Raw genomic sequence first — 12,517 nt, 5'->3', positions numbered from 1 at the left:
TTCGAGGAGTAGTCACTAGGCCTCATGTTTTAAACCATGCTGGACTAAGTGACATCTCCTTTATATACAGAACATCATGTTCAGGAGGCAAGCAAGCAGATAAATTTTAGTCTCAAAGAAGAGGGAAATGCATGGCAATTGAAGAATATTTCTTTAATGAATTGAAGTGTTCCTGTTACCTGATACTGCAGTTTTTGTCCATTCACTTTGTACATGTGAATACTAATTTTCTCAGATTAGCAGGATAAAGTGAACTATCTATTAGTGAATATGCTAATATCGTAAATTAATGTTTTGGAAGAGTCTATTAAAATGTTTAAATATTTCAGATGGAAATTGACACAGCACTGAGCGATCTTGAAGCAGCTGATTTTGCAGAACTGGTAAACATTTGTCTTTGTTATTTGCATTGCACAGTATCTCTTTACCTTGCTCATATTCAGTAGCTTAAAAAAGTACTAACTACAAACTCATCCATGTTTTGTAATCAAGTGGGAGTCAAAGTATACTGCATTACTCGTTTTAAGACAGATCAATTTTACCCATTTTTATCCGGAATTTTTCTCTATGGTTAATGTTACCATATTGTAATCCTCTAGGATTTTTCACTGAAAAAACATGATTTACTATAAGTCCATGGGATGTTTACAAGAACACTCTAATTTCAATATAACTGTTCTTTGTTGCTCCCTTTTTTTTTTTTTTTTTTGTATAGAAACTGTCTCCTTCCCAAGCAATTGAGAATAATATCAAAGCTTCTATGGAGCTCAGAGAACTTGAGTTACCAGTTTCAATGAAACAATTACAAGTTATGCATACTTTTAACACTCATAAAGAAGAAGATAGTAATTTACTCGAGTATATGCTCTTTAATTCCTCTATAGGTTGGTGAGATGTAAACAGACTGAATTTTCAATTTTACTTTTGAAAGAGCTTTCTTAAAATCACATTTCAGAACAATTATTTGTACTTTAAAATTATTATAATAAACCCAATAAAGAATATAATTTTAAAATATCAGGTGTGAAGAACAGTTGCTTGATCATATATTTATTATAACAATCTGGGACATAGATGTTCTTCATTACTACAGATAGCTAAAGATGCTTAAAAGATAAATTAGGTAAATGTACAGTCAATGTTTCAAAAGAATAAAAAACAAAATGTGGATGAATGTTCACAGGAAAGAATGTTTAGATTGTTTTTTATTTCAAAGAAACTGATTGCACCCAATAATGTAACATACTCTAGACTCCATGTAAAGTTAGTCTTTGAGACCAATGGGCATCTAAACTAAAAAAAAATGAATAAGTGTATTTCAGGTAAATTTGCAAATACTGCATAAAAATGCTTTGACTTAGAATTTTTGCTCTAGGAGGGCCTCTGGTAAGGCCCTGGTAACTATAGCTATGCTTCAGTTACTTTTCTGTTACTAATTGTGAGAAGTAGCATAGCCTACAAAAATAGTTTATGAAAAGATAAATACTGGATAGGAAATCTGAGCATCTTACCTTGAACTGAAAACTGTTTGTAAGAAAAAAATTTAGTGACATGAAAATCTACAGTGGAGGCTAAAAACTTTGTATTTCTTTTAACTGTTCAGAATACTCTTTTTAATACCTTTCTGATGCCCTAATGATACAAGTGGTCAAAATACTGAATAAGACTGATTACAGTTGATTGGAATTAAATATTTTACTTGTATTCACTCAAAAATTCTGAACTAAAAATCCATGCTTTTGTTCGCAGTCTGAAGATTACTACGACATGAGAAGATTATATGTGATTATGGGCTCTTGTCTCTTCTACAAGGTAGTATTACTGATTAAGGCCTAGAGATTAAGAAAATACAACTTCTAGAAATCTAACCCAGTCACGGAGTAACTCTTTTCAGAACCTTGCAAATATGAGAAATATATGTTTGCTTTAAGTGTAATTCTAGTGACACAAAACTCAAACACCATAACAACAAAAAAAGATTTCATGAAGTGAAATGTGCCGTATGATCAATAAGAACAAAATACTTGTTTGAAGCTGTTTTACTTAAATTCTGTCATATGACCCATGGGTTGAAGAAAGACAGTAATATGAGATGAAAATCGCACTTGAGTTGATTCGGTATGATATTCTAACAGGATCTTTTTGTGGGGGCATTGCCACTATTTAATAGAGACAACAGCTCCTCTATTTTTAATGGGTCTTCAAATCAAAGACTTGAAAATTTGTATCAACAGCTTTTTCACTTCTACCTTATTTATAAATTTATTTTACTAAATGTAGATAATGCATTTGACAATATAAAGAAAGAGAAAGATAACAGGCTTTGCTTTAAGGAAACCTATTGTCATGCAATTGATCTTTATGCCAGTAGCATTACGAGAGTAAACTGTCAATATAATTTTTTGGCATAGTTTTGCCAGCACATTTCTTACTGAATACGCTTCCTTTTCTGTGTTTAATTAAGGGTTACTTGATCAGTAATCACTTGCCAAAGGAAGATCTTATTGATATAGGTCTATATAGCCGGCACTATTGTCTGTTACCCTTGGCAGCAGAACAGAAGATTGGTCAGTTGGTGATATGGCGGGAGGTATTTCCACAGCATCACATCCAGCCATGCAAAGTGTCAAGTTTTACAGGATACAGAGAACCTGAAGCAAGATACTTTTTATTGATAGTTGGCTTGGTAAGTTAACACTTCCAGTATGCCCTTTCTCCTGTGCTCTGTGTTGTTGTGTATTGTCTGTTGTTGAGTAAGATCATAAATTTACATGTGTTAGTTTAGTAATTTTAGAAAATACTCATATTGTAGTTTTTCATGGGATAGAATTTCTCAGGCAGTACAAGTATTTGTATGTTTGTAAAGCTTGCAAGTTCTAATAAGTCTAGTTACCTTTTCCACTTTCTCACTTAAGTTGAATTTTTTTTCTTCCATGATCTTGTATTTTCAGATAATTCACTTAAGATTTTTTTTAATGTGTTGTGGGTTCTTTTTTCCTTTTTTTAAAGGCAAGTATCTAATGACTGTGTAAATCATACTTTTTTTTTTTTTTTTGAATGTTAACTTAGATAATGTGTAAAGAGAAAGATCTCCTTGGACATGATTTGATTAGAAAAAATAAACTCCTCTGGGGAGGAGGAAGGACTGCTGAATATTGTGCTGATTTTTGTCCAAGTATCTGATAAGATATAATGCAGTACATGCTATATTTGAAACAGAGACTAATGTTGCTACCTCCATGTTTACAGAGACACTTCATGCTGTGTGTTCTGCTAGAGGCAGGAGGCTGTGCATCAAAAGCCATTGGGAATCCAGGACCAGACTGTATATATGTAGATCAGGTCAAAGCCACAATACTTCAGCTGGAAGGAATAGATGCCAGCATAGAGGAAAGGCTAGATTCTCCTTCCATTCCACCTTTATCTTGTGCAGACTGGTTCCTTCCTGCAACACGTGACAAACTGGAGAGCTTGACCACCTCACCCATCATAAGCAAGATACAAAATGCTTCCAAAATAGTAACTACTCCAGCAAGCAAAAGGACCCTGTTCGGTGACTCATCCTTAATGACACGTAAGCCAAGTCCTACAAGAAGCAGTGGAGGACCTGACCATGGCAATGAAGGTCCTGCAGAAGATGAAAGCAGTAATCCACAAGCTGTAGCCGATCAGGTCTGAGTACAGGGACAAAGCAAATTGTTCAAGGTTCTTCTGGGCTTGGGGGAGGTAGCAATTCTTATAAAAAATCATGAACTAAAAACAAACAGGAAAAAAAAAATCAAGAGTTCCTAAATTCTGTAGAAAATACTGCTGTCTTGAGAAGCTTTGGGTCAGCCTCACAGCCATCACATTTTTTATTTTGATTATTATCGCTTCTAAATATTTGGTTTTCGGATGACTAAATTGGGCACAGCTGTGTTGGAATCAGCAGAAGTAATTGGAGAATATCCCCAAAATAATAATGGTGTAAACAAAAGTGATTATGACAACTTGCTGTACAGTTGTACAACTGTTTCTAATCAATTTTGGCCTAAAATAGACTAAATTACATTTATGTTAGTTGATGCAACTGAGCCTTGTAAAAAGCACTATTTTTTTCTTTTAAATAGGTGTTTTCCTGGTTTGATTTTGTTCTTTCCTTACCTTTATTTTGTCTGTTAGTTCATCTATCTATTTGTTTTTCAGGTCACTAGAAAAAAACATACCCTACCAAATCCATTTAATTCAGGAAACCCTAAAAAGAACCTGTCAGAGAAGGATATAGAACTTTTTAATGCTATCAAGTAAGAAATGGTTTGTTATTAAATATTTGATTTTTAAGGTTTTACATGCATGGATTTTTGAAGATGCACAGATCACAGAAGTTGTTGCATAATTTTATTCTAACCAAAATTTTGCTATGCAAGCTCTTCATGGAATATAAATTAGAAGAGAAGACTTTCTCAATAATATTTCAGTAGAATGTATCCATGTCACATAATTATATAACCTTAGAAGTTCAAATAAATGAGGTTTTGGTACACATACTCCTTGTGTGTCCCTCGTGCCACTAAGCACACAGGACATAGAAGCCATGACCTTCCTTGTTTCTACCTGTTGCTTGTGACGATGCAGTCTGATCTGGTGTTTTGTTTGAGTGCTAAAGAAAGCTTTCCTTTTCTTCAAAGATTTTATTTCTCCTTTCCCTTTTCTTTTTTGATGAGAAGCTTTGAGATGGCAAGCAGAATATCTAACTAGTACCATACTTGCTTGAAAATACACATTTGAGTATAAACAGTCCAAATTAGCAGATTTCCTTGGTATAAAAATAAGCACTTTTCAAATGTCTGCTTTTTTGTACTCCATTGTAGTTACTAGAAAAGACAGGTCTGTTTTAAGGAAAAAATGTACATTGTTTAACTGAAATTTCATACAAATTTATTTGAATATTAAATGAATTCTCCTATTTTTGAAGGTTGACATCTGGTCCTGAGAATACCCTCTTCCACTATTTATCTTTGGAAACAATGCAAGGAATCTTTATTACTCCAACTCACAAGGAAGTAGCACAGCTCGGTGGCTCCATCCACCCACAGTTAATCGAGAATTTTCATCGTTGCTGTCTTTCAATTCGCTCAGTTTTTCAGCAGTCCATGAAAAAAGAAGTATGAAAGCTTTGTCTTACTTCAGTTTTCCTCTCTATTTACATTCTCAACTCAGTATTTCAAGGTTGTTTTCACTTCATTATTTAAAAAAAAGGCCACTGGCAGGTGACTCTCTGTGTGGTAGTTTATAATGCACCTGACACTTTAATTGTTATGGGAGGGTTCTCTCACAGAGCATCCAACCATGTGTGCATGTAATTATGGTCAATCTCCCCAGCCATGCCCTCAAAGTAAGTACTCCATGTATCCAGTATAGTATTTTCTTTTTCTGTTTGCTGTTAGGACTCGTAACTTAGCAAAAAGTTTCAAATACTGGGTTTAAGAGCTGTAAGAAGCAGAGTGAAAAGGGGCTTTTTTAGTCATATTAATTCTATAAGGAAACTTCACACTGGCAGGAAAAGGAGATGTAGGCCCTCTATTTTTCACATAAGATGTTTGATATGAACAGTGATAGTGCAGCCTCCCCTCAGTGCCCTGTCAGTGTGTCTGAGCACTGACCTGAAGAGGGCCTCTCTGAACCTGAGAGGGCATTCATTCTGGGTTTTTGGTCTCTGTGCTATCCGAGATCACTTAGACACTTGCCAGACACTAACGTCTCTAATAGTTTGCCCACACCGACGTCTGCCTAGAAGATGACTGGCCATAATGATCAATTCCTCTTAATTATGAAGCTAAATGATCTCTTGGATTTTAGATGATGTGGGATGGCAGAATAGGTGAGGGTTTTTTCCTCTCTTCAAAGATACCAATTTAGGCTTTACTGTAGACTTAGGCTGAAGCCCAGTGGCAGCTGCCAGAGCTTTATGTGGCTACTTGGAAAAAAAAAAAAATAGATATGATGCCAGCAGCTGTCCTGCCTTCATTTTGGTTGCAACTTTCTGTTTTCTTGAAATGATACATCAAAAGTAAAACGGAATAAAAGTAATACATCAAAAGTAATACAGAAATCTAAATAGTAGGTATAAGAATCAATTTGAGACACTCAGAACAGACATTTTGTGTCCAATGCACTTTTTTGTTTTTCTAGAAGTCTGGTTTGTTAGTTGTGCAGTTGATTTTTACTGACATGAGCCAAATTAGGGTAACATTTCATCCCTGGTAATTTTGCCATCTATATAATCCATATGAAAAAGAGAAATAATTAAATATAAGTGGAACGACGTATACCAGTTGCAACTTTTAGGTCCTAAAATGACGATCCAAGTGTGTTAAATGAGAAATGGGGAATAACAGTACAAATTGAATGAATGCCATTTGGAAATATCAGTATAATTTAATTTTTCTTCATGTTTTCTTTAAGTTACTGAAGAAGTCAGTTCTGGTTAGACTGTGTCTCATAAATCATCTGGGATTTTTTATTTATTTATTTTTAAGTGTTAGAAAAACAGATTAATTTGGATTGTTCTGTCAGCTTCCAGTGACACTGAGGTTTGGCCAAATGGGACATTGGCAATGGGTCTTGTGTTTTGGGGGCTTCTGTCAAGAGATCTGGAAACCCTAAAGGAAGCAGAGAGAATACACAAATATGTCTTATGACCAAATTGCCATAATTTACAACTGTTACAAATGTTAAATGGACAGTTTATAATTCAAACCATAAATACAAATGAAATATGAAAAATAAATAAACCATTCAACTGTTAGGTATAGTTCATAAAAACTGAAGAACTCATGCTTAAAAGTGAAAATTTGTGTTTTGGCAACAGGTATCTCAGCATACGCTTTTCTGGGTTCTTTGGGGCAGCTGTGTTCATTCTGCCCTGAAAGTCAAAAATAATTTAACACATATTGCACAACAAAGTTTCTCTTAGAGAAAAATCTAAGAATACCCTGTAAGCCAGCTTGGTAACAGAAGAATTAACAGTATTTTGACTCTACAAATTGGGGGTAGTTTTGTTGGTTTCAACAATTAAAGCTGAAATTGCTGAGTTGCATTAGAGCATGAGGAAAATGTAAAAGAGTGAATATAAGTTTTCTGTGTTCATAGGGCATGACAAAAAAAAAAAAAAAAGACAAAAATGACACTATCATACTGTTTATTCTTTGACATCACATCAGGTAAAAATTGAAAATTGCAGCAATTATGCAAAATTATTGTAATTAGTAATAATTTTTACTAACTTTTTGAGAACTGAAAATTTACCATTTCTAAATGTGCACAAAAATGTTGAGGAAAAAAGTTGAAATTGAGCAAAAATAAGTTCTGTAGTCTTAAACCCTGTAATATATGTGCCCGGATCTAACAGCTCTGGCCTAATTTTCTTCATCATTATCATATTTTCTTACATTTAAAATCACAAGGAAGGAATTCCTTATGCGCATAAAAGTACAGAAGTAAATCATGCCCATACTTTTATCCAATATCCCATCTTAATATATTATTTTTCTTTAGTATTTTAAGTATGCATGTAAGACATGACAAAATTTAAACGAATGTCCACTTGGAAATTGCATGATAGCAACCGCATTTTTTTGTTGAGGAAAAATTATTAGACTGCAGTCTTACATACTCCTTAAATCTCTTCAGTAGCAGCATTAGTAAGAACAGGTTTTACATTTTATAATATTACGTACTAAAGAAAGATACAGGATTGTCATCTATTGTGAAATTTCTTCTACTGTGGGTAGTAATTTAGAATATGCTTTATGAATTTAATCCAAAGCATGTTTAGGGAAATTTAAAAGACATTTGCTCAGGCAAATATTAGCCATTTTGTTTTCCAAGTGCTAAGGTTCATTTTTCTTCAACATTTTGAGAGAGACAGCATAGTTGTGGTACTGTGATAATCTTTTCTCTTCTAGACACTCTCACATTTTCAATATTATAGGCAGATTGAGATATGTTGGTTTATGCTTCTGCATATGGCAGACAAATTCCCTATGTATGATTTGTTGTTTTTGTTTTTGTGTTTTTTGTTGTTGTTGTTGTTTTTGCCCTCCAGGAAAACCTTTTCTTTCCTCTCAGAAGCAACTGATTGGAACAGAAGTTTATTGGCATGGTTGCAATTGAACCAGAGATGCCTCATCTTAACAGTTCTCTTAAAACAGATTTGTTTCAAATGGATTTCCATGCATTTCCATAATCTCATCTCCCTTCTCATGCTTCAAAAAGAAAATAAGATACAAAGCTTGTTTTTTTCATTATGTAGACATATACAAAAGAGTAATAAACATCCTTTGACTTCAGGGGGAGAAGAGTTGGACAAGTGACAAACCCTTTCAAAATTTCTCCTCTGCTTATCTCAGTGTCTGTTCTGGTCTTTTTCCCTTTCCATTTCTGATAAAAAGAAAAGTAGCTTTATTGGACTTAGAGAACTGTTGAGCACCAAGACAGAGCAAAGTAGGTTTGCACATGCACTTTGATCCTTACTAAATGGGTACCAGGGGTTCAGTTCCACACCTGAACTTTTACAAGTTTTGTTCAAAAGCTCTACATAAATCATAGCCCTCAAAAAAAAAATAAAAAATCAACAAAGCACAAAAAAGTACATCTTATGCACTTATACTAAGTGCAAGAAAATGCTCTGAGCAAAGTATTTCAACTGTTTGCTTAAAAAAAAAAAAAAAAAGTAAAAGAAACTCCTGCCTGACCAAGTTTATTGAATAGGCTTTTACTATCACAATTCTTAATTAGGAAGGCAAACAAATAAAGGGAGATGAGAGCTTTAACTGTTTAACGCACTTTTTTTAATGAAGCTGTATTATCTCAAATGTCTTATTAAAGAGAATGTTTTTCAGATAGAAAACAACCTCTTGATTGCATAACAATGAGGGAAAAAAAAAAGCCTGTTTATGTCAAAGTAACAAAACTGTGGAGAAAAGAATCATATAAGCAAAATAGTTCTCTTCTAAATCTGCCTTTTTGAAAGCAATTTGATTCAGCAGCTTCCTGAAGAAAGCATTTTATAGATATATTTGCTAGTAATTTACATAAAAAATTCTTTACTAACACTTCACCCACTTCACTTTTTTTTTTTTTTTTTTTTTTTTTTTTTTACAGAAGAAGAAGAAAGGCAGCAAGATTTCAGAATTTAGTACAGCAGATGAAGACCTAGATCTGATAAGAGAACATGGAGTTTTATTTGAGTGCTCTCCTGATAACTGGACTGATCAGAAGAAACCACCACCAACAATGAGTTACTGGGTTGTGGGGTAAGTTTAAAGACAAATGTATCTATTTCTCCCAGAATTTTCCATTTTGAACGTGCCCCTGTACTCTTTAGGAAAAAAAAATACTGTAGCAAATCACAGAAATACTCAAGCCGATTCTGATCAGGTAGCTTTGATTTGGGATCTAGGAAGTTGCACTACTGTAATGTTCCACCTGGTGTTAAACATAAAGGTTGTTAACCTGGGAGCAGCATGATAGGGTATTAACACCACAGAGCTGGCACAAGGCACAGCAGTGCACCATGCTGCTCTGTGCTCTGCAAACATGCTGAAGTGCTGTAATCATACTCTAAATTTACTTTCAAAGTTCTGCCATTATCGCAAATCACAATCCATTTGCTATGATGTCACTTAAGTAATTTTTGTAATGACATATATGGTTATTGCTACATAGCTAAGCCTTATTTGCCTGACAGAACAGCATTTTGTCCTAGGTATTAAATAATAAAAATAATATATTTTAAAAACTAATTAAGTGTAATGAGAAAATAGCATGTATCATCACTTGACAATTCAGAACATAGCAACTTCAGAAAAATTCAGAACTCTTATAATTGTTTTAAGTCTAGGCCACTAAGCCAGTAGCCACCACTTATGTGTTGTTCTGTCCTCTACTCACCATATTTTGTGATGACTACTTTATATCTGCATTAAGCAGACGGTTGTGTCAAGATTAGTCAGTCAGCAGGATTTTGCCTTCTTTTCTGGATTTATCTTCTGTCTTCAGTATTCCTACTAGAAAATAGAAAGAAAAATGAAAATGGTTGGTAAAGTGGAAGCTATGCTTTCACCATATGAAATAATAACTCAGTATGGCTAGGGTGTGAAAGGAAGATAAATGATTATGATTCATTAAATTATGATTATTGGTTAGTTCAATTATTGCACAAATAGGAAAGTCTTTGAAATCAGCAAAATATATTTTGAATACGGCATAAGAACTTTTTCCTACTATAAGGAGAAGAAATGTCATCCACAGGTAATGATTTTGGCCAGGAATAATAATGTAGAAATTCTCTACTAGAGTTTTTTTGAACCTGTTTGCCTTTGAGTCAGATGGTTAAAAGCAAAAAACAAAAAGGACTGAATCGCACAGTGGATTGTACATAACTACAGTTCATTTGCTAATAAGCGCTATCCTGTGGCTGGAAAAATTAAGAACCTGGCAAATGTCAAGGCTCCTGTTGATATCTTTTAAGTAATAACATTAATCTTTCAGTCTCTGCACTATCAGATAATGTATTACATCTGGGACAATGCATTAATATTTACAGAGCTATATGCTACATTATAATGCTACACAGAGTTATGCACAAGAATATTAAGAGCTTTCCTATTTAGTTCTTTCCCTTGAAGACTGTGTTGGAGTGACATGTAGGAATGTACGGGTCAGGCTGTATTACTTTTAAAAATGAGTAAATATGTAAATACTGGAGCTTGTTCCCAAGTAACCTGATTGCAGCTTGTAGCCTGAAAGTAGGATTACTGCAAACACAACAGCACCATTGAAATACATACTAAAAACCTGAAGACTGGTTTTCAGATAGTCTTGAGAAAACTGAACAGAAATTGTTGCTTTAAGAATCTAATGTATGAAATCAGTAAGATAATGCAGGAGAGCCACAGCAATTTGCTAGCAGTTTTACACAGCAATTGTTCTTAACATCATACTGAAACCGTAAGATTACAACCAGAATGTATTGAACAGTCAAAAAGAAAAAGCTCACACCTATGATTTCTTATTTTTATGTGTTTCCTTGTTGTTTTTCAGGAGACTCTTCCTGCATCCAAAACCTCAGGAGTTTTACGTCTGTTTTCATGACTCAGTCACTGAAGTTGCTGTTGAACTGGCCTTTAAACTGTCCTTTGGTTTAGCTACATAGATGAGCTTCATGAATATTCAGCCATCCTTGTCGTCTCTTTAAAGTACTTAAGTATAATAAGAAATTAACTCAACTGTGTTATCCACCTATAACATATCTTTGAAATGCTTTTAAGAAGGTAAATCAACTTTGTGGTATGACATAGGTGAAATTTAAGAGATTATTCCAATGACCTCATCAATTGAATACTTAAAAAGTTTTCAGAGAACCAAAGTTCTTATTTTTATATATTGCCAAATTATTTATCCCAATTGTAACTTTATTATATGAAAACCTCACATAATTTGTACGTTCACTGCTGTTCAGTGTAGAGTATTCACGTAAAATGATGAGTTGATATCCTCAAAGCCCTCTGTGAATATTTGGCACTCACCGTTTGGGGAAAAATATTTACCTATTAATGAAAATTTTGTACCTCTGAGGGCATAAAAAATACTGAAATGTATTCAGTAACATTGTGTTAATCAACACAGAAAAATCTTTTAGCAGATTAATGGCATTTAGCCACACAAAACTGATGTCTTACATTTTTTACCAGTATAGTCTGCTGCACGCCCAAGGCCTATAGCATGAGTGATGTTTTACTTAATTTCATGATTTGATTGTAAATAACACATTTGTTAAAAAACAGTTTTGAAGGCACAAAAAAGAGGTGCAGAGCATGATATTTTTGTTTATGCATGGATAGCTACTTTTGTATTATAATCATAATTTCTTAATAAAAACATTTATTTTTCAAAGACCAGTACAGTGCTACTCTATTTTTTCAACTTAACATATTTTCTCTTTTGTTTATTTGAACAGTGTTTGTTTAGCTAAGTCTTCTACAATTTATCACTGGATATTAAAAAAATAATTTAGCTTACATCAGTACAAGGCAAGAGAAGGCAAAATACTTGCAAAATCAGGAGAAGTCTTCTGCAGAATTCAGCTTTTCTGCAAATTGTTGAAAGGTAGTTTATAGACTAGCTGCTCCTAAAGCTTTCTGTACTAAAGGTTTAGTTTAAAATGTATGATTTTGGGCCATTTTTACCCCTAGCCAGCACACTTAGATTTGGCCATCTGCATAGTGTCTCATCACATTCCATGTCAATGGTGCATTTTTTTTTTCCTTTCTGCTGCTTCTACTTGCTTTTCCTAAGTGTTTTTCATAAAATGCATGAATAAAATTGCATTTTAAACAATGGGATCAAAAAAATAAAATTAAGTCTTTAGAAAAGTAAATTCAGTTCCATACGCTCTCATGATCAAATCCTTTGATCTTGTTTTAACAAGTAAATTGCACTGTTTAGACTAATTCTAAAATAATCAATCAAACAC

General features: G+C 33.7%; 1 protein-coding gene across 3 annotated transcripts in view; it reads left to right on the top strand.

Annotated features, from left to right (window-relative positions):
- Window positions 1-11,942, top strand: part of INTU (inturned planar cell polarity protein) — a 43,117-nt gene extending 31,175 nt beyond the window's left edge. The window contains exons 9-16 of one of the 3 annotated variants that reach the window (XM_035326469.1): window positions 330-383; window positions 1,750-1,812; window positions 2,465-2,686; window positions 3,250-3,672; window positions 4,186-4,283; window positions 4,955-5,144; window positions 9,145-9,296; window positions 11,086-11,942. In XM_035326469.1, the coding sequence (XP_035182360.1) occupies window positions 330-383; window positions 1,750-1,812; window positions 2,465-2,686; window positions 3,250-3,672; window positions 4,186-4,283; window positions 4,955-5,144; window positions 9,145-9,296; window positions 11,086-11,197 (1,314 nt within the window). In that variant the 3' untranslated portion in view covers window positions 11,198-11,942. The other 2 variants (XM_035326468.1, XM_035326470.1) reach the window with 2 other exon arrangements.
- The last annotated feature ends 575 nt before the right edge of the window (window positions 11,943-12,517 follow it).

The sequence above is a fragment of the Oxyura jamaicensis genome, chromosome 4, assembly GCF_011077185.1.
Source record: "Oxyura jamaicensis isolate SHBP4307 breed ruddy duck chromosome 4, BPBGC_Ojam_1.0, whole genome shotgun sequence".
Taxonomy (NCBI): Eukaryota; Metazoa; Chordata; class Aves; order Anseriformes; family Anatidae; genus Oxyura; species Oxyura jamaicensis.
The sequence above is the reverse complement of the archived record's forward strand: the minus strand, read 5'-3'. Positions and strand labels throughout refer to the sequence as shown.